Source organism: Elephantulus edwardii, unplaced genomic scaffold, assembly GCF_000299155.1.
Source record: "Elephantulus edwardii isolate Elephantulus edwardi_28Jun2011 unplaced genomic scaffold, EleEdw1.0 scaffold00068, whole genome shotgun sequence".
NCBI classification, from domain to species: domain Eukaryota; kingdom Metazoa; phylum Chordata; class Mammalia; order Macroscelidea; family Macroscelididae; genus Elephantulus; species Elephantulus edwardii.
In genome coordinates, this window is record NW_006399818.1 from 8,792,175 (window position 1) to 8,815,416 (window position 23,242).

Sequence of the window (23,242 nt, forward strand, 5' to 3'; positions counted from 1 at the left end):
GGCAGCAGGCTCTGCACAGATTACTCCTTCTGTAATACTTAGTATCAGTAATGAAATTTAAAAAACAATCTCCTGATACCATGTAAACAACAGCCAGAAGCCCCCACCACCCGCTCTTGGTTTGAGTCCTGCTCATAGTTAATCCTTTCTCAGCTTTCTGAGACTGTAAAATCTTTATAGGAAGAGTCTGCCCGTTTTTCCTAGCAAGCTGGTGTAGTTGAACTGCTGACCTTGCAGTTACCAGCCCAACAAGTTTTACACTTAGCCATGTTGGTACTGTGAAAGTGCTGAATGCATGTTTTGGTAAATGAATTAACTTTCTCAAAGCTTTCTCAGTTTTTCTAGCATGGTAGCATCATACTAAGCATTTTATGTGTACCATCATCTTCTGGTTAGTAATGTAATACTCCCTCACCGTCATCTTTAAGAATTACTTGAGAAATATGTGGTGTATTTCCTTTTGATAGATGAGAAATAGAGATAGGTCACAGAGCTACTGATAATTAGAACTAGCCTTTGAACTCTAGTTCCTTGCCAGTGAAGATTGTATACTTCATTGTATAGTACTTCTCACACTGTGCCATCTATCAGAATCAACAAGTGAACATGCTCAAAATAGGAATAGCCAAATTGCACCTTTGTAAATTCTAGTTCCAAAAATCCAGAATGGAGATGGGTAACTGTATGGTTTAACATGTTATTCAGGTGGTTTAGATATTCACTGAGGTCTAGCAACCATTGTCTTTGACAGTACTTAAGTGCCTCATGAGTTTCCGTTTCTACACAGTATGGAGTATAGTAGTCGATTTCATACTTTCTCAAATCAGAACTGTAGAACTAAAGAAGTGAACTTGGTGGTCATTTAGTCTGTTGTTGTTATGTGCCATTGAATCACTTGAGACTCATAGCGACCCTATGTACAAGAACCCTAAACCCTACTCTATCCTCTAACCTCACTGTCTCCAACACACCTGCTCCTCTTACCCCAGTCACTGAATCGATCCATCTCACCCCAGGTCTTCCTCTCCTGTGCTTCCAAACATAATGTCCCTCTCCAAGGACTGGTACCTTCTTGCGACATGTCCAAAGTATGTCAGACGAAGCGTCAGAATCCTTGCCTCCAAAGAGCAGCCCGGCTTCACCCTCTCTAGGATGAATCTGTTTGTTCTTTCTCCTCCTCAGCCCACCCCACAATGCACCCATTTTCCAGATTGTTCACATTATTAAGGCTATATTTTAAAAAAGTTATCTTGTAATTCTTATGTTGTACTTGAAGTCTTATTGTATGATGACCTTACATTTTATAACCGATGATGGAAATGGAGCATTTTGTTTCTTTCTTCCAGGATCCTTTTATACTTCACTATATATTTTAAGTCTCATCATGGCTTGATGTTTTTACCCCCCAAAAAATCAAGAGGGTTTTCTGTAATCTGTGTTAGCAGAACTGATAATTTGATAAATTTTGTAGTTGTAGGATCAACTGGAAGGCAGTGGGTTTTATTTTGTTTTTTGTTTGCTTTTGTAATTGTAAAGAGAATGATTTTCACTGTTGGCATTGCCTTTTCAAATTGTGAATAAGGTTTGATATGATTTCTACATGGTCCAAAAGAATGATTTAAACCACTTTTTGAAAATTAGATTCTAAAAACTTCTAGTAATGTCTTTATGCTCCTTCAGGGGGAAAAAACTATACATTTCATGCATTATCTTTTGATTAATTTAATCTTTATTGTGATGTGAGTGGAAGTTTACAAGTCATACTGGTTTTTCTTCCATTCATACACATATTGTTTTCTAAGGACAATGACTGTTCATCCCTTTGTTCTACATTGCTTTTTCTTCACTAGCATTAGTGTCTGCTGTCTGGTATTTTTACTTCCTCTTTCCTGAATCATTCATTCTATATGTAAACTCTTCTTTAGCTTCTTAGGATAGTGGCCTTTTACAATATCTGCCCTTTGTGACTGACTGATTTTACTCAGCATAATGTCTTGTGGATTCATCTTTGTTACACAATGTTTCATAAAGTCTATCATTTTTGAGTGTTGCATAGTATTCACTATGTCAATGCACTGCAGATTATTTAACATTTTCCATTAATGGGTACTTGGATTATTTCCATCTTTTTGCTATTGCAAATAATCCTGCAGTAGACATGAATGTGCGTGTATCAGTTTTTGTTGAAACTCTTATTCTTTAGGATATACATCTAGTAGAGGTATTGTTGGATCAAATAAATAGTATTTCCATTTTCAATTTTTAAGGAAGCAATAAACTGATTTCCATAGTGGTTGTACTATTTTACATTCACACCAGCCAATTATAGGAGAGTTCTAGTCTTTCCATACACTTGATAGCATTTGTTGTTTAAAGGGCTTTTTGTTTCTTTTATTACTTTTCTGTTCCTAGAGTTGAATTGTATCTCATGATTGTTATGATTTACAATGATTTTGAGAATTTGTTCATGTGTTTGTTTCCTGTCCAAGTATCTTCCTTCGTAAAGCATATCTTCATGTCTTCTGTCCATTTTGTAACTGGATTTTTTCCCCCTGTTGAAGTGTTGTTTCTGTAAACTTTAGAGATTAGTTATGTCATTAGAGGTTAGATATGTCATTACCAAGTATTTTTCTCAGACTTAGGGGTTTTCTTTCTTTTTTTTGGAGAAGTCTTTAGATAGGGACTTAATTTTCATAAGGTCCCAGTTGTCTCATTTATTTGCTGCTAAGAGCTTATTTTTGGTTGCATTTGATAGGCTGTTTATGCCATAGATGAAGACTCCTACATTTGCCACTTGCTTTGAGTTTGAGTGTTTTTGAAGTTTGCCCCAATTTTTCCTTTGATTTGATCATCTTTACTGTAAACAGATAAGCACTGCAAATAAGAGTATGAGTTCAAAGTTTTCCCCCTGAATTTTGGGAAACATTTAATAAAAGTGTTTAATGTCGTGTAAATACAGTTCTTATTTTGAGTTACAGAGTTTCTTTTTAGAGTGCTTAACCATATAAATGATGGAATGGCATTCTTTTCAAGCATTTATATAGAAAAATATTGCAGACTAAATCTTTTGAATGTTTATTTTGTGCATATCATATGTTTTTTCTTTGTAGTTAGTTTGTATTATTTTGTTCTTATTAAATGTCCAGTCTGTCAGCCATTATTAAACTAAAAATTAATTACAGTTTCATGGTCAGATCTAATTACTGTAGTCTCCTTTTTTTAATTCACATTGCCATATTTGCAACAAGAAATGCAGGTTAGTTCTGCTTTTTAATGTTTTCTTGAGAAATAGGGCCTTTTTTTTTGTTTTTTGTTTTTTTTTTGGTTGTTGTTTTGGAAGTAATTTTACCTGTTATTTTCATGAGCAGGCAGTCTTGAAACAATTGCCAGCTACCTGCCATCGTGTTCTGTAATACTCAACCCAACTTCTGTCAGGTGCATGTAAAATTGCATATTATAACAGATTCACCTGCTGGTTCTACTGAAAGCCAGGAAATGGCTGAGACAGTTGGTAGAGCTCTACAGTCTGTGGATCACACTGCGGCTCCTCTCATCTTAATTTTGCCCAAAATTATTAAGAGGGGAAGATGGTTGAATTTCAAGAGAATTTTGTTAAGTGATATAAAAGAGGAAATGGCTTACCTGAGTAAACATTTCAAACTTTGTTTTTTAGGAAATGGACTTTTTAAATCATATTAAAAATAATATTTGGGCTCTAGATTTCTTAAGTTTAGCTGTAGATAATACAAAATCTCTTTTACATTCACTTCTTATTTTGCAAGTTTATTGGAATAATTTTGCCCATGTCCTTTTGATATAATCTTGGATCTCCTTGAGTGATCTTTTTCAAATGTGAAATTTTAATTACTCTCTTGCCTATAAACTAGTGGGGCTTAAATTTTTGGCTTCAGCCTAGACATTTTTTCTTGTTTCTGACCTGCTCCTGAGGGTTTAAGATGATGTCCTTGTAACCCACCTAATCGGTCAGGTTTTTTTCTTGTTTCTGACCTGCATAACTAAAAGCATTACGTACCTCCTTTTATCACTCTCTCATCAAGTCCCCATTGCACCTCTTCTTTACCTCCAGTCATCTCTGCTGTCCCAGTGATTCCTTCACTCCCATTATTCATCCTCCTTCTTCACTCCTCCTTCCCCTTCCTGTTCTTATTTTAATTAGCAACTTTGAAACACCCTTCCCCCCACCATCTCTTCCCTATCATCCTTGTTCCTGTTTCCAGTTGGCTTTTCTACACAAGAAACCAGTGTCTGTCCTGATTCTTTTGCTGTTTATTTTCTTGCTTTGTATACATTTCAGATCAATGCCATATGAAAAGTCTCATCAGTTTTGCTGCCTTCCTCACTTTGACTCACAATATGTATTTTACTCTTTTTGATGAAGAGTTTAGTCGTCTGTTGGATGTCCAGATCCTTTTATGTTTTCTCATAGCTTTATTGACCTAGTCTTTAGGGAGTTGTGGTATGAATTCAATGGCATATTCTTTGAGTTTGAATCCGTAAGTGACTGTGAAGGAAAAATATGAGCAATTTCCTTTTGCGCAATTTACAACCTTGAAAAACCCACCAGGGGTTCAGCTGTGGGTCAGTTCCTATTCAGTGGCAGTGATCGTAAGTGCCCTTTGTATTCTTCTTATTTTACTAACCATTTGGATCTTACCCCCCCCCCCCGTGCCCCCCAGATTTTATCCGAACTGCTCTTTATTTTCATTCCTTATTGATTGGAATAAGATTTACTTCATCTGTGGAAAGAGTCCATGGGGGAACATAGTATCAGCAGTCAAAGTGCATTATCAGCAGTCAGAGCAGGAGCTGACTGAAATATACCATCACTTATCCATGTACAAGTTAAAATTGAAGCTTAAAATACAAGTCCATGAGAACTAAGTTATGCTTTTGAGTCTTCCTAACTGAAATTAGAAACCATCTCAAGAATAAGTTTTAAAATTTTTAAATTTTAAATGACCAAAGTACCACAGGAGTTATGGGATTACATCAAGGATATCATCTATGAAGAAAGCTAAATGTCATTACACTGACAGGGGAGAAAGAAAAGTCAAAATATAAATGTCAGAAGAGATTAAAAATTACACTAGAAGTGGAGAGGCCAAAACAAATGGAAAAATTACAAAGAGAATAAAAAATTATGTATGTTAATATGGGCAAAAAGCTGGAGTTACAAAACTGAAAAGGATAAACATGCTCTACATTTCTCAAGCTGAAAGAACTGACTAGCAACTTAAAGCCTCAAGTTGCAATACTGAAAGATTCTATGGGCAAAATCTTGAATGATGCAGGAAGCATCAAAAGAAAATGGAAAGAGTGTACAAGGAGTCACTGTACCAGAAAGAATTGGTTAACACTGAAACATTTCAGGAAGCAGCATACTGAGAACCATTGGTAATGAGGTAAGAAGTTCAAGCTGCACTGAAGGTATTGGAAATTGAAGAGTTTCACCAAATAGATGAAGCCCTGGAATGCCTATGCCAAGGAATTTGGAAGTATAAAGAGAGTAAGGGCCACATGGGGCTGGCCATATCTGATGTTTACCCAAACTACAAAGGGTAACTGTCCTTGTCAACAACATCAACAAACCAATTCATGTTAGACATGTATCCCCACAGGGTCAGATATGTTCCCTCCCCTGGTCCCCACACCTCTTGCTGCACATCTCAACACCAATCTTACTGATTGACTGGGTCCAAATCTGTTGCTCACAGACCACACAGAACGTTACAAGGAAAGTGAAAAGGCTGTAATTTAGGTGAGAAGCAGAATGCACTCATTCAGTAAGGATAACTTGTGAAATGTACTCTTAGGTACCCCAGCACTCAGGGCCAAGGCTTTGGGCTCTTCTTATGGCTTTCCCCTCCCCCAGTTCTTCAATGAATTTAGCCAAAAGACTCTTAGCTCCGGTTCTGTGGTGGAGCAGTCCCAAGGTCAGCTCTGTCTCATGTCAGGTCTTTGGTTCTCAGCTGTGGCTGCTATCCCTGATGCTCACGCATGCTCTGACCTGGCTGACTCAAAAATTTCTGACCCCAGAGTACATACTGCATTTTCTTTCTACTTCTTTGCTGATGCTGTGACTTTGCTATTCTGTTGCTGGATCCACTTAATTTAGTGGTTAGACTAGCCAATCCCCTTAGGGATAAACTAACACACCCTATGCAAATATTCCTGCCTGTCCACATGGCAAAGTCAATCTCAGTGGCTTGAACAGTAATGATTATTGTTCAGTGATTATTTTGACCAGTAATTCCTTAACACAGCAGGAAGACAGCTACCTGACAACTGACTGAAAGAGTTCCATATTTGTTCTCATTCCCCAGAAGGGGAATTTACACAAAGATAGTGTGCAAATTGTCAAACAATATCCTTATTATCAAAAGTAAACTTTTGCTGAAAGTTATTGGAAAAAAATAGCTAGAAAAGTACATGGACAGGAAACTATCAGAAATGCAAGCTAAATTCAGAAGAGGTCACGGCATGAAGGATATCATTACTGATGTCGGATGGATCTTGGATGAAAGCTGGAAAATCAGAAAGATGTTTACTTGTCTTATATTGGCAGTGCAGGTGAGCTCTGGTGGCTTAGAGGTAAGGAGTTGTACTGCCAACCCAAACAGTCATTATTCAAATCTTGCCAGTTGCTACTTGAGAGAAAGCTGTACAATCTCCTGTGCAATTTACCACCTGGAGAGTCAGCTATAAGTCAGTTCCAACCGAATGGTGCACAGCAGCATCAGTTATGCAGAGTTGTGTTTGTGGATCACCACAAATTATGAATAACATTGAGAAGAATAGGAATCTCACAACATTTAGTTATGCTCACCTGCAACTTCTATATGGACCAAAAAAGCTAGTTTTGAAACAGAACAAGGGAAAACGGCATGGTTTAAAATCAAGAAAGGTATATATCAGGATTGTATTTTTCCCCCCCATACCTGCTAAAACTGTATGCTGATGAAGTTCCAGAAGCTGGACTATATGAAGATGGGGCATCAAAATTGGAGGAAGACTCATTAGCAGCTTAAGTTGTACAGATGACACAACCTTATTTGCAGAAAGTAAGACTTGAAAAATTTATTGCAGAAGATCAAAGACTACATTGCATTACCAAGAAAGAAAAATTTGCAACTTTGGGATAATAGGCAACAAAATAATGATGGATGAAGGGAAAAGTGACATGTTTAGCAATTTCCTGAAGGGAAAAGTGACATGTTTAGCAATTTCCTTTTATTTGGATGCACAATCAACACTCATGGTAGCAGGAGACAGAAAAATCAAAAGATGTGTTATATTGGGAAAATCTTTTGTCATTAATCATCCAAAGTATTAGAGTGAAGAAGTCACTGTAAAGACTGAGGTACAAAGCCATGGTATTTTTAGTTGTTTTGTATGCCTCTGAAAATTCAGCCATGAATAGGGATGACAGAAGAAAAATCAGTGCCTTTGAATTGTGATGTTATAGAAGAGTACTGAATATTCCATGTACTGCAAAAAAAGGACAAAGATCTGTCTTGGAGGAAGTGTAACGATGGTGCTGCTTAAAGACAGGCTGGTAAAACCTTGTTTTACATACTTTGAGCAAGTTGTCAGGAGGGGCCAGCCCTTGAAAAAGACGTCATGCTGGGAAAGGTGGAGGGTCAGAAAGAAAGAGAAGATCCTTAACAAGCTGGATTGACAGAGTGACTGTAACAGTGGGCTGGAGTGTTTCAGAAATGAGGAGGATGACACAATAGCAAGGTTCTTACTGTTATTCATAGGGTTGCTGTGAGGTGTAATCTGCTTAATGACACCTGACTACAAATTGATTGGACACACAATTTTATGGAAATTCACTTCACAGATGTATGAGTTTATTTCTGAGGGACTCTGGTTGCCTGATGGGTAAGTCAACCCAAAGGCAAGCTACTCAAATCCACCAGCCTCTTTGGGAGAAAGTTGAGTAGTCTCCTGCTATACCATATACAGTATATGAAAACCCACTGCTATGTGTCAGTTCTAACTTGGTAGCACATAAGAACAGCAACAGTTCATTTCTGGTCTCTTAATTATAAGAGCTCTGGTGGCCCAGTGGATAGAGTTGTTCTGCCATCCCGATGATAGGCAGTTTGAATTCACTGGCTACTTCTCAGGAGAAAGATGAGCAATCTCCTCCCATGTGATTAACAGCTTCTGAAAACCAGCTAGAGGGCCAGTTATAGGTTGTTTTCCCACTGGATGGCAATGAGTGAGTTTTATTTTATGGCTTTATATATTGGTCATTATCAGTATAATACTGTTCTGATTACTGTAGGTTTGGGTTTTGTTTTTTTTTTCAGTACTGAAGGATATATGGGCAAAATTTTTTTTCTAATTATTATTAAATTTTATTAGTTTTAGTGAACATTTACAGAGATTTTGGGTTTTCATTCATTCATTGTTGCACTGTTTTCTCTACCATCCTCCCCAGTTCGTTCTTCTTCCCCCACCCTCGAATGTCTATTTTAATTATCCAATTGCTACAGTGCTTGTCGAAGCCAGTTCTGATTACTCTCCTTTGTCAGTGTGTCCTTTGCCATTCCCTGTCTCTCCTCCCTGAGAGAGACTTCACCCTGATTCATAGGGAAAGGGGGATGGCGTATTCTCTTAGCTACTTCCTGCTGAAAAGGGATGCTGTAGGTTTCAGGGTGAAGATCTTCTCTCACTACTCTAAAGGGTCCCTTTGGCAATAGGAAACACATAGACTATTATGGAGATTGATTTTGGAATTTAGATACACTGTTATCAATTGTGCTTAGCCGTACATACTCATATCCTTGAAGATGTATCATGGAAGTGTTGCAGCCTAGAAGACACAAATTTAACTAACAAGTTAAAAGTACATGAGTCAAAAATTAAAAAGCAATAATATTCCGAGTAGAAGGTCTAATAGTGGCACAAATCAAGTTACAGAGGGAAGGTGGTTCATACAGTAAAAGGCCTATCGACTAGTACTTTGTCTATTATAGTGTAGAGGTTAGGAACCACAAGATGTAGAGGCTCAGCTATGTCATATATGGTTCTTAAGTCCTGGAGCAAATTCCATCTACCACTGGGTTGTTTTACAACTCGGAAGTTCACATGCGAAGTAGAGGTAAAGTAAGGAACTGCTTATGAGGTTTTCCATCCATTCCAACAACTAAGAGATAGTGAGAAGAGTTGGGACCTCAGAAGGCTTTTAGGACCAATTAGTAGGCTCTCTGTCCAGGAGAAAATGAATATACTTACCAGTAATGTTAATGCTCACCATGGCTCTTCTGGGAGGGTCTAAATCATTGATACTGTAGGTTTTAAGTGCGCTTTGAAATCAAGGGTGAGACCTCTGATTCCTTTAGCTATTTGGGACCCCTTACAAGTTAATTCCATATAAACGTGAGGTTGGCTTTTCCATTTCAGCAAAGGTGCTGAAATTTTGATTTAGATTGCATTGATCTAGATGGCTCTGGATTCAACCAGAAGCTCCAAACCTACTGTATAGAATGGTTTAGATTCATGGCACCCTTAGTAAGATGACTGAAGGTGTAAATATGGCAGGACCCCATCCATCTTTCTCCTACAAAATTGCTGATAGGTTCAAGCTTCTAACCTCTTGGTTAGCAGCATTGAACATGCCATGTTGTTTGTCTCAGGTGTGTCCTTAAGTTTTGGTGGGTCTTCCCCCATGCCTTGCTCCTCCTGTTTCTTATATGGTATCAGGTAGATGGTGGATATGCAGTACATATTTATAAGTTGTTATTGTTGTTGTTATGTGCCGTCAAGTTGTCTGCGACTCATAGTGACCCCTATGTACAACAGCCCTAAACCCTACTCTTAATACTTTGCAAATCTTACTGTCTCTGACACACGCAATCCCTATTACCCCAGTCACTGAATCAATCCATCTCATAGAGGGTCTTCCTTTCCTGAGCTGTCCCTCTAACCTCCCATGAATGACATCCCGTTTTTGATTCCCTACCTGTTTTCCAGTGTTGCTGCCTTGTGGATGAATGACCTTTATTGTTATGTACCGTTGATTGAGAACCAAACCTCTGAAGAGGGTTGTCAGGCATTTAATCACATGGGAGGAGATTGCCTATCTTTCTCCCAAGTAGCAGCTGGTGGGTTCAAACTATATGCCTATATGTGGGTAACACAATTCTTATCACCATTAGTCCTCTCACATTTGAAATAATCACTCTGAAAATATCCTTTGTTTTCATGCTGAACTATTTGTACTTTCCAGATATTTCTTCTGTGTCTTGGAACATAACAGTCCTTCTTTCAGGAGTGTTACTTCTTTTTTTTCCCCCTACCTAAGAATTAGTATTTTAGTCCATCTTCATGTTCCCATAGTATAGTACACTCTTACCTCAAGTTAATTGCAAAAGTATTTGAATGTCCAAGACTGATAATGAACTGAGTTCCTAAGAAGAGAAGTGTGCTCCTTTTTTCTTCATCCCCAGTGGATAACCAGGTGCGTGGTATATAATGTTAACTAGCCAGGCAAAGTAAGAGGAATGGATATGTAAATTTTAAACAGGGCTTTTGTGTCTCTTCACCGCCCTGTCAAAATAGTAGCAGATTTTGATAGAGAACAACTTGACAAAGCAAATAAATGTTTTCATAATGCCAGTAGCAATATTTAATATTCTGTAACTGCTCATAGCAATGCAGAATTATAAAGGAGAAATGAATTTGTTTCCATTTACAAAGTTTAAATTTTTATTAGAAGGAAGTAAGTTATATTTACAGATAAAATTTTATCAACAGAAAATGGGAAATAAAGCAAATGATACCCTGGTTCCCGTGGGGTTTTTTTTTTTCTTTTCGCTTTTGTAGCATCAAAATACTTTTAAATAAAGATTGTTCCCCTTTGTGTAAGTTGGTGTCATCTAAAACGCTTCAAAACTTTGAGGCGAGGGGAAGAAATGAACTTGAGAATGCATTATTCCTGAAAGTTCTTGAACAGAAAAATTTCTTCTACAACCAGGAGAGGATAAAATAGATGAATGGGACCTTCTAAGAATCAAATTCCTATACACATCCAAAAACTTCTCCAACAGTGTAAAAGGAGAAGCCACAGATGGGGAAAATATATTTGGTAATGACCTGTCAGACAAGGGACTTAGATCTAGAATATACACAATACTCGAGCACTACAACAAGATAAAGGTAAACAACCCAATTGAAAAATGGGCACAGGATATGAACAGACACTTCACCAAGGAAGACATTCAGATGGCCAACAAATAGATAAAGAAATGTTCAAAATCCCTACCTCTAAGAGAGATGCAAATCAAAACAACTATGAGCTATCATCTCACCCCAGTGAGAATAGCAACATTTAACAGAACAGCAAACAGCAAATGCTGGCGAGGCTGTAAAGAAACTGGAACCCTTCCTTATTCACTGCTGGTGGGAATGTAAAATGGTGCAGCCACTATGGAAGGCTGTATGGCACTTTCTCAAAAAGTTGCAAATAGAAATACCACTTAACCTAGCAATTCCACTACTGGGAATATACCCCAAAGAGACCATAATTGCTACCCAAACATATATATGCACACCCATGTTTATCGTGGCTTTGTTTACTATAGCAAAGAGTTGGAAACAACCTTCATCAAGTTGAAGTGCCCATCAACAAACGAATGGATAAAGAAGCTCTGACATATTCACACAATGGACTACTATGCTGCAATGAAAAACAAGGAGCTCATGAAATATTCCAAATGGGTGGCCTTGGAAGACGTTATGCTCAGTGAAATATCTCAGTCACAGAAGGCCAAATACTGTATAGTGCCACTGTTGTAAAATGGGACTGACATCGGGGTTGGGGGGAGACTGAGGGGAGATAAATAATGTATACTGCATTGAAACAGATGAGGGAGGAAACTATTTAAAAGGGTTATGTGGTTAGGTATTAATGTCATGACATGAGTCTAGAATGAAGGCTGCATAGTGGAGTGGACTGGGGGCAGGGATAGGCAGGAAGAATAGTGCAACAATGAATGAATGGAAATACAAAGTCTCTGTAAATTTTCATTAAGATTAATAATAATAAAATAAAAAAAAAAGAGAAAAGTTAGCGTTGGAGAATACTGAACATCGCACAGACTATCAAAAAAACAGATATGTTTTAAAAAAGTGTAGCCAGAGTGTTCCTTGGAGGCAAGGATGGAGAGGCTTCATCTCATATGCTTTGGCCATGTTGCTATATGCTGGGAAAGATGTGGGATCAGCAGAAGAGCGGAAGATTCACGACAGATGGATGGACACAGAGACTGCAGCGATGGCCTCAAGGGTGTCAGATGATGAGGACGGCGCAGGATAGGACAGGGCTCAGGTCTCTTGCTCACAGAATCGCTATGAGTCATGCTCCACTCTAGTGACATGGCATCTGACAACACCACAGCACCTCATACCACCACCATCATGGAGGCACTCAATCCTTAGAATAAAGGAGTGCCTTCTGATAGTATTGATCCCTTTGTAGGTCTATCTGTTGTTTGATTTAAAATTGAGCCAACACTGGGACAGCAGCAGGACTAGATCCAAGGTGGTGGCCAGCAGGAGGCTGATGAAGGAGCTTGAAGAAATTCGCAAATGTGGAATGAATTCCTTCCATAACATCCAGGTTGACGAAGCTAATTTATTGATCTGGCAAAGGCCTTTTGTTCCTGACAGAATGATAAGGGAGCCTTCAGAATCAAAATACACTTTCCAGCAGAGTACCCATTCAAACCTCCAAAGTTCATGTTAAAAACCAAGATCTACTACCCGAACATTGATGACAAAGGGCAGATCTGTCTCCCAGTAATTAGTACCGAAAACTGAATGCCAGTCACATGTGATCCAGTCCCTCAGAGCACTGGTGAAAGACCCTAGCCTGAACACCTTTTCTGGGCTGACCTATCTCAAGAATACTGTAAAGATTGAAAACATTCTGTAAGAATGCTGAGGCGTTTACAAAGACATTTGCGGAATGGTGACCCATGGACTAAAATCTGCTGAGATTGATCCAGTGAGTGTGAGCAGAGACCCCAGCAGTGTATTCAGACCCCTGCAAAGCAGGACTCTGCAGAATTGACTGTGCCGTAGCTCGATCTCTGCTTGTGACAGTTCTAACCTCCCACAGTTTTCTTTATCAGAAGTGGTCTAGATACCTGTAAAGAAAGGATTAAAAATTTAAGATGTTCTTTAAAAAAAAAAAAATTGAGCCAAGGAGTGATTTTTGTTCCAGATTTAAAGCATTTTGTTTATGAACTTCTTTTTTTTTTTTGTTTATGAACTTCTAAGAGTCTGCATTCTCAAGTTAATCCTCTTCCCCTCACCTCACAGGATTTTTACAGTTGTGGAAGTGCCCTCCAGTAATACTGCGATGACCGCCTTTCTTGTCATGTTCTACTTCTGGGTATAAATCCTGTGATGTATCTGGCTGTTTTTGCCTTTAATGGTCAGTTATCTTTTAAAATGTTTACAGCATAAAGTAAGGAGCTCTGGTAGGATAGTCAGTGGTGTGATCACACTGCTAACTGAAAGACTAGCATCTCTAGCAGTTGGAACCCATTACCTGTTTGGAGAAAGAAAGATGGGCAGTTACATCCCATTAAGATTTACTCAAAAAATCTGACAGAGGGTTTCTATGAGTTGAATCAGACTATGGCAGTGAGTTTGAGTTTTGAGTATATAAAATAAACTGTAGTGGCTAAAGAGTTGCTCCGTTAACCCAAAGGCATAGAATTCTAATCCGTCACTTGCTCTGTGGCAGAAAGATGGGCCGTCTCTTCCTGTGTGTGTTACTGCCTCCGAACACCCACCAGAGGGTCAGCAATGGCTTGGTTCTATCTCAGTGGTGTATCACAGCAACAGCATGTAGAGTTAAGAAGGAAACCACTTATTTGGGAATTTTTAAAAATCATCTTAATGTCAATATGACAATATATGTGCTTAAAGCATTAACTAGAAAGATCTTTTGTGGGGCTGTAGGTCTCAGGTGACTCGATGGCACATAACAGCATAACAATTGTGGGACTAATAACTGCTCTCCTCTGAATTCTTAATCTGACTTCAGATTAGAAATTGCTGCCATGAAACTTATGCCCATGTCTTCCTTGAAAAGCCTTACTACTATCCCAGAGATAAGAATGCTGTCGTTAACCCTCAGTGAGGTGGATTGACACAGTGACTGCAACATAGGTTTCTTCACAGCAGAGATGGTGAGGATGGTGCAGATTGAGCTGGATTTCATTCTGTTGTTCCTAAAGTTGCTGGGAGGAGTTGAAGCTGCTTCTATGACGCTTAACAGTCTTTAGACTGCAGATGGCATCTCACTTAAGGTTTCTCTTTATTTACCAAATGAGGAAAGTTAAGTTTAACAGTTAGTAATGAATGATGATTACAACTCATTAATCTCTTTTAAGAAATTGCAGTTATTAATAATAACTGTTTATTAAGTACTGATTTTTAAAACTATGTGAAGCTTTAAAAAATATATATTTTATTCTCTATCATTTCTGCTTTGTTACTAGAAAAATGTTCCCAATGCCTACATTATAAAACAACAATAATTAATAGTAGATGATAAATATTTTATGAAATAAAAGTTACTAATATAGCATCAAGAGTTTTTTGTTTTATTTATTCAGGTATTTTATTAATTACAATTGATTAATGGATTAATTAACCCAATACATAATCAACCCTTTATTGTCTATTACCTCTCCAGCATTACTCGGATTATCTATTCATTTTCACTCCCCTCTCCCTCCCTTTCATCTCTGTTATCTCTCCAAGACGGATTCTGTTCATCAACTTTTCATAATGATTATATACCATGGTTTCCCTTTTGTTCCTGATTTATGTCAGTCAGCATAATTTACTCCTTGTAAATCCATGCATTACAGAAGTGAATGAATTTTTTTTATTAATATTTTTTTATTGGGAAAAACATATTGGGGGTACAAGAAGTTAATGAATTTTTGATCATTTTTTTTAATGATAGCATAAGGCCTTAGATGGTTACTTCTAGTGTGACGTGAGACTCAGATCTTATAGATACTCCTTTTAAATCTTTGATGGGTCCTTTTACATAGTTGAGTAACCTTTCTTCTCTTACTTCATGTTAAGGGTAGATACATCTTAACATTTCTGGTCTGTGAGAAATAAGGTTGAATTGAGCAGTGTTGTTCCTGAACTTTGATTTGCACTCACATATGCTACATTCTCTGATCATACAACTTGAATATCACTTTTATCTGTGTAGACTAGGTTAGTACATTGTTTTAGGATAATAAGCTATTCTGATTAAATATGTGAAAAACAAATGATCAGTTCTCCCTTATCTCCTTGTGGTTTCAGGTAATTCTGACTACCGACTATTGCAGCCATGGAGTCCATGCTTAATAAGCTGAAGAGCACGGTTACAAAAGTAACAGCTGATGTCACAAGTGCTGTAATGGGAAATCCTGTCACCAGAGAATTCGATGTTGGTCGACACATTGCAAGTGGTGGCAGCGGCCTAGCTTGGAAAATTTTTAATGGCACAAAAAAGTCAACAAAACAGGTAAGCTTTAGAATCATATGGGGAAAACACATTCTCGCTATCTCATCTTATGATTCAGTTTTACTTGATAATGTAAATCTTCCCCTTAAATGAGTATGTAATATTTGGTAAAGTAGGATTTTAGGATAAAACTGAGTATATTTCATAAATACTCTTTCATATTTGTCAGTAAGATATGGACCAGTTAAATTTATACCCAACACTGTGTTTTATTGTTGTTACTTGCTTTAGAGTTGGAAGCAGCTTAGAGGTGACCCTCCAGACGGTTTTCTGAAGCTGCAAATCTTGTGGAAGGAGATTGCTCATCTCTTGCTTGTGTAGCAGCTGGTGGATTTGAGTCGTGTACTTTTTGACAGTGCAATTCCTTACCACTAAGTCACATGATGTCAGTCTCAGGACAGAAGTGTGGTCTTTTCAATCATTTGTTGTGCATCTGAGAGCTAAACAGTAAATAAGATTGACAGTAGAATTGATGCTTTTGAGTTGTGATGTTGGAGAAGAGTGCTGAATATCCCATGGATGGCCAAAAGAATAAATGGCTATGTCTTGGAGAAGGTGCAGTCAGAGTGCTCCCTCAAGGCAAAGTTGTTAACGCTTCATCTCATATACTATGAGCATATTACTGGGAGAGGGTCATCATGCTTGGAAAGGTGGAAGAATGGTGAAAGAGAAAGATTGATTCTCAGCCAGATGGACTGACACAATGACTATAGCATAGGGTCAAGTATATCAGAGATTGTAAGGCAGGTCCAGGAGAGGACAGGATTCAGATCTACTGTTCACAGAGTTGCTCAGAATCATCCTTGACTTGACTGAACAACAACAGCAGCAGCAAGAGCTTCCTTGTGTTTTATTTAGTGCATTCTTACTTAGTTTTTTATTCTGTAACCTTCTAGAAAACAGATATTTATAATATTCTGTTGAATATAATAACCTGGTGAATTTTACTGTTAGAAGAAGACATGTTTTTTCTGTGTTTTGGCATTTCTTTCAGAGTATTTTAAAACTAATGTGCATTTGGCTAACAGAAGTTTGGAGGATTAGTTGCAAAAAATTGTGGGTTTTTTTTTTTTTTGTTTATTTGTTTTAGATTTGATGTAAAAGACCAACAGAATGTTCTTAGGAATTTAGAGAATCGTTAATTTTAATGAAAGCCCAGTGTGTTAAATGAAAAAAACCAACTCTGTAGAAATACCGTCTCTAAAAAAATGTTTCTTTCCAAAATTGTCTTTGCTTTCCTACAAGTGAACTATAGAAATTATAAAAAGTGTGAGATTTAGTACAGATAGTTTTCCAGGACTACCTTAATCAATTGAGAGTATGCATTATTTTCTCCTTTTCCAATGCTAGCTTCACAATTTTACATATCATCCTTGCACATGGGCTATCCTAATCTTCTTTGTATCGTTCCAGTTTTAGTGTGTGTGCTGTTGAAGCGAGTACTTCAGTGCCATTTTATTTCACAGTCAGATATATTGAAGAATATTGGCTTTTGTTGTTGTTGTTATGTGCTATTGAGTCATCTGTGACTCACAGGGACCCTGTGTATAGCAGCTCTGAACTCTGCCCTGTCCTGAGCCAGTGTCACGACTCTGATACACCTACACTCATTACCCCAGTTACTTTATTAAGCCATCTCATCCGGAGTCTTCCTCTCCTGCGCTATCCCTCCACCCTTCAAGCATGATGTCCTTCTCTAAGGACTGGTCCCTCCTTGCCATGTGCCCAAAGTATATGAGATGCAGGCTTCAAAATCCAAGCCTCCAAGGAGAAACTTGTTTTCACTGTTTTTAAGACAGTTTCCTCTCTCTCGAAAATTCTGTGTACAATATTGGCATTAGTTATCTTTTTATGAAAAAGAAATATTGGTGCTATGATCAAATTCAGATTCATTGTCAAGTTGGAACTGACTTATAACTGATCCTCCATTGGGTTTTCAGAGCCTGTAAATCACACAGGAGGAGATAGCCCATCTTTCTCAGGCTTTGGGTTAGCAGCATAACCACCCATGGACAATACCACCACAGTTCCCTTGGTGTTGTCATAAATGCTATTATTTTATTTGTACTTGATCTGGAAATCTCGGTTGTGTATCTGTTTGGTTGGAAATGTTCAATGAAGGTCCAAAACAGATGATAAGAATGGACATTTTATATTTTATATCATAAACCCTGATTGATATGTTATCTTTTTGGACTATTTAGAATGATACTAAAAGAGCTGATCCAAAAGAGTATATGGTTACTTGCGTCTTGGATATTTAAAAAGTCATCTTTGAAGTCATGATGTTATGTAAGAGATTACCAACTGCCAACTAACTGTTGACTTTTATCATCATTTGTAAGGAAGAGACAAAAGAATAATACCAAATTTATCAGATTTTGCATTTTTCAGTTAAGGGGATAGTAGTGTGATAGTGTCGTTGCTCAATCCAAAAACTTTCTAGGTGCTTGTGTTGATACCAGTGGTTCATGTGCTGAGAATGATGATAAATCCTCCCCAAGTGTTGCACTAGAGTTGCTCTTCATAGAGCAACCAAATACCAGGGATAAACCCTCATTTTCAACTGCTTTCTGCCAGAGCTGTGCTTTCTTAGGAAACTTTAGTACATTGAATTTTAAAAAGATACTGTTTCAAAGGAAAAAAAAATAATTTTCGAATATGTGAGAGTTCTCTGTAGAAATGAATTTGAATTGTTTTTTTCTTTGCCTCTGTCAGTCAGCAGGTGTTACTCTTGACTACTAATTCTTTAAGAAATGGCTAAGTTTAACTGTCTTAGCATTGAAGCATTTTACCTAATTGAAAGTTATTTTCTTTTGCTTTTAAATTGGAAGTTTTAATTCTTTTCAGTTGCTTCATTTTTATTAAAAGAGAATGACAGAACATAAATAATCTAGAGCTTTGAGCTGCAGTATAGTAGCCACACATGGCTGTTCAGATTTCAAGTAATTAAGATGAAATAAAATTTAGTTCAATTACTTAGTTACAGTAGTCACACTTCAAGTGCTTAATAGCTAGATAAGGTGGTGCTTGTTTTTAGGTGCCATCCAGTGCACTGTGACTCATAGCCATCCTGTAATTAACAGGTTTGAATCCTGCCCTGTCTTCAGCTTCCCTGCTGTACATGAGCCCATTGAGACAGTTATGTCAGTCCATCTTTTGAGGGTCTTGTCCTTCTTTGATGACCTTTCCAAGCATGATGTCTTTTCCAAAGGACTGACTCCTCTTCATACCATACACATAAAATATGAGAGGAAAGATTTTACCATCCTTGCCTTTAAGAAGCACCTGGTTGCATTTCCTCAAAGACGTATTTGTCTGTTCATTTGGTAGTCTATGGGATATTCAGTCCTCTTTTCCAATACCACAGCTCAAAGGCATCACTTATGCCCCGTTATCCTTATGCATTGTTCATCTTTCAGCACCATAGCAAGTAATTGAAAGACCATGGCTTGGGTCAGGTGCATCTTAGACATTAAACTGACATTGTTCCTCTTCAGCACTTCAGAGAGGTCCATTGGATAGTGCATGTACAGTAATTTTCTGTCATCACTGAGAGTTCTCTTGAACAGTGCTTATCTAAAATGGGGGTTAAAGTGATAGAAAAGGGTAGTGCTCTTAGTCTTTTTTTCAGAAGGGAATATTGAAGAATGCCTTTGCTCTCACACTTTCTTGATCTAGCTAGCTGTGTGTTTGACTGCTCTCCTGCTCTCTGTTGAGAGTTCATGGTAATACATGCTAAACCATAATTATGACTTTCTGATAACATGCTACTTTTGACTCTTCAAGTCTAAGTAAATGAAGGCTGTAGAGATGAGTATTAATAACACCACCAACAGGAAAGGTGTAAAAATTTATTTATTAAACTTTTACTGTATCTAGATAAAGAGTTGATTAGTAAAAATTCATTGGTATGCTTGATGACTTCATTGTACCTGACTAGCTGTCTTTATTAATTGTCTGGTTTCCTGCTTCCAAAACTAAGTCTCAGTTTTTTATTGTTTTTGAGTGGTAGTCATTCAAAATACCTCATAGTGATTATATGAAATGAAATAGTCTTTTTTAAAAAATAGTTACTTTTTTGCACCTAAATAAAGTTCTTACACCAGTAAGGTATAAGCTTTAAGATTTTATTTTTGGATAAACTTAACCAGTTAAAGTTTACCCACATACATGTATAAAACAGTATTGAAATGGATAGGGTTTTAACTATAAAGTATTGGCATTTGAAGTTGTTATTGAGCCTTGAGCATTAATGGTACAGACCACAAATGCATTGTGGCATTGTCTTAAATTTCTTTTTGGTTATTCACTTTAAAGTAACTCTTAGGTATTAACTGTTACTCTTTCTAGAAGCTCTGTAGGACTGATACAAAATATTTTTAGATGACATTTAGAGAATTGCTATGAACATTTTTGTATGTGCAACTGGAATTGCTAGGTCATTGTGCATTTTGTTGAGAAAATACTTTTTTCCTCCATTAATAAGACAATTAATTAGTTAACAGGGTTTATTGAGTGACATGCTGTTGATAATTAGAGAAATCCAAACTAGGAATGAGTTTAAAGAGTGAAAATACAGTGTTTTAAAAGATAGGAATTTGTTAGAATGAATGAGATTTAGATATGTCTTCATTTAAAGACAGGAATTTACGATGCAGGCTCCTTTTGTCATTTGTTTCTTCAGTATACAGACTTGTATGATGGGAATTGTTTTTTCTGGTTGGTGAGTCAGAAATGGTCTTTATTGACAAGTTGCTTTACTTGAAAAGTTTCTGAGATTAGAGCACTTTGAGAACTCCCTGTTCTCTGTCAGGACTTACACCTACCACAGATAGATGTCCATTTTGATTTACTGTTTTCAAAAAGAGCTGAACTTGACACAGCAAGTTTGGGTTTTACTCAGCAGTTTGTTGAGTGCCCAACAGTTTCGCACCGTGATTGCACCCGTGCACGCATCCACCGGAAGTTAGCTGTCTCCCTATCTCTGCTAAATTTCATTATAGCCAGTCTTGACTTTAAATGTTCTACATGGTCTATTTGATGTTTGAAAATTCAGTGAAATATTCTTTTCTTCCTTGTCTCTCTGACTTTTTAAACTTTAAAATGTCTAATAGAACATTGAGTTTATATTGCTATTTATCGTTTTTTTAATAAAATTTTTATTTTATACTCATTTACTTACAAAGTTCTTATACATACAAAGTTCTTATACATTGTATTTCACACTGGATCTTTCCCATTTCCTTTACTCACCCCTCCCTTCACCCATCAGATTGTGTGACACTATGATTAACCACTCCCTTCCCTACCCACTGCATCCTGACTTCTCTGTTCTCCCTGCCCCACTTTGATCCTCATACACATTCTACAATAATGGTCTTATACGGTAAATTGTCCTTATGGGACTGTGTTAGTTCACTTAGCATAATGTTCTCCAGTCTCTCCCAAGTTAGAGAATAATTTACAAAGTCATTGCTCCTGCGTGTTGTGTAGTATTCCATTGTGTGAATGTATCATAATTTCTCAATCTATTCGATTGTAGTTGGACATCTGGGCTGTTGCATGTTCTTGTGATGAGGAGTAACACTGCTGTGGACATTGGTGTACAAGTCTCCATTTGAATCTTTCCTTTTATTTTCTTGGAGTATATTCCAAGCAGTGGAATAGCTGGATCCTTTGGAATTTCTATGTTCTGCTTTTTGAGGAAATGCCAGACTGCTTTCCAGAGTGGTTGTACCATTTTACAATCTCATTAACAGTGTATAAGAGTTGCTATCTTGCCACATCCCATCCAGTGTTTATTACTTGCTGTCTTGTTAACCTTTGCCACTGCTATTGGAGTGAGATGGTATCTCATGGTTGCAGTGTATCTTTTATTTGCTTTGGGTAGCTCTTAAATAGAATAATGAATTACTGTTTCTACAAAGTATATTTCAAATTAAAGTTGTTGTCTGAACATATTCACACATTTTTAAAAAAAGATGATTGGGAGGTATTTCTGATACTAATACACTTGGCTGGATATACTGGTTTATGAATATGTATGTGTGCATGCCCATACGTTTTGCCTAGTTCTCCGGCTGTTTAAGAAAACATTTCTGTCTTGACAAAATATTCTACTTTTCTAGGTGAATGGCTCTAAATTGAATGTAACTGAACATTTTTAGTAGTATTCTAGTATGTCAAATTTAATATGATCGATTGTATATGGTTTTGAAGTAGATTTTTTTTACCCTTTAAGTGTCTTTGAGCTTATATTTTCACCTAATAGCTGTATCTGTAAATGTCTTTGCCTTCTTTGAGAGCTTTATAATACTTCATGTTTGGCTGTTTATCTCTGAGATATGATTCATTGACTTAAATACTGTTAGGTAATAAATACTTGCTTATTAATATTTTAGCCACTTATTAATATTTTAGCCAGATGGAGAATTGGACATAGCTCCTTCCTTACTATGTTTATTGTTGTTGTGTACAGTAGAGTTGGAACCAACTCATAGCTGACCCTGTGGTGGGTTTTCAGAGGCAATTAATCTCACAGGAGTAGACTACCCATCCTTCTCCTGGGGAGCAGCTGGTGGCCTTGAACCTCATGCCTTTGGGATTGCAGTGCAGCTTCTTGCCAGTAGGCCACCAGAACCCCCTCTTACTATACTGTCTGCAGTGTATTATCCAGGATTCTTGTGTTCATGGGCAGAACCTGCTAATATTGTATCGATAGAGGCATAATTAAGTTAAAACACTTGTAAAGAATAGAAACTACCGTACAAAGCTGAGAAAGGGCTGGTGGTGTAGTCAGTCCACAGAAGAATTCCTCTACCAGCTCCAGCAGAGAAAAATGCAGTCTCCTCCCATGCAGTTTATGCTTAGAAAACCCAGTTAACAGTGACCTGTGAGTCAGTTCTGACTAGACAGCAGTGAGTTTGAGTGTTTGGTACAAAACTGAAAGTACTAGTCAGAGCTGATTGTTGACTGTCTTTGGTGGCTTACTGGTAAGGAGTTGCCTTTCCAGTCCAAAGCATGGCATTTGAATCCACCAGCTGCTGCTCATGGGGCGAAGATGGACAGTCCCCTCCTGTGAGAGTCACAGCCTCTAAAAACCTGCTGGAGGGTTAGCTGTGAGTCGATTCTGTTAGCTATGTTGCACACAGCAACACTAACAGTAATGTTAAGATGTTTGTTTACATTATATATATTTGGAAGCAGGAGTGGCACCCACTTCCTAAATAACATGCCTCTGGAAACTCTGAACTTGGGTTTCAGGCCTTTTCTTCGTTGGGTCGCTCTGAGTTGTGCTCAACTTGAAGGTAGGCAACAACAACAACATATATTTAGAAGCCATTAACTGGGACAGTGGGGGTATGCGTGTCGGAGTCAGAGAGATTGGCTTCGAACAGCGCATGCTTCAGAGCTGTTCATGATCACTATGAGTTGTAGGCACTTAATAACAACATACCAGGAGCAGTGGCCTGTGTTGTGACTGTTTTTACAGGTTTTGTTGTTGTTGTGTACCTTGGAGTTGCAACTGACCCCAAGCTGACCCTCTAGCAGGTTTTCAGAGACAGTTTATTGCATGGGAAGAAATTAACCATCTTTCATTGTAGATCAGCTTGTGAATTTGTTGTTGTTTTTTTTTTTCTATAATTATATTTTATTAAT

General features: G+C 37.5%; 1 protein-coding gene and 1 pseudogene across 1 annotated transcript in view; both read left to right on the forward strand.

The window, feature by feature from the left end:
* Positions 1 to 7,552: 7,552 nt before the first annotated feature.
* LOC102874184 lies at positions 7,553 to 13,019 on the forward strand (annotated as a pseudogene).
* A 2,356-nt stretch (positions 13,020 to 15,375) lies between these two features.
* SCYL2 (SCY1-like 2 (S. cerevisiae)) overlaps positions 15,376 to 23,242 on the forward strand; it is a 73,509-nt gene continuing 65,642 nt past the window's right edge. The window contains exon 1 of the mRNA XM_006888518.1: positions 15,376 to 15,580. Within this exon, the coding sequence (XP_006888580.1) occupies positions 15,404 to 15,580 (177 nt within the window). The 5' untranslated portion in view covers positions 15,376 to 15,403. The remainder of the gene's footprint in view (positions 15,581 to 23,242) is intronic.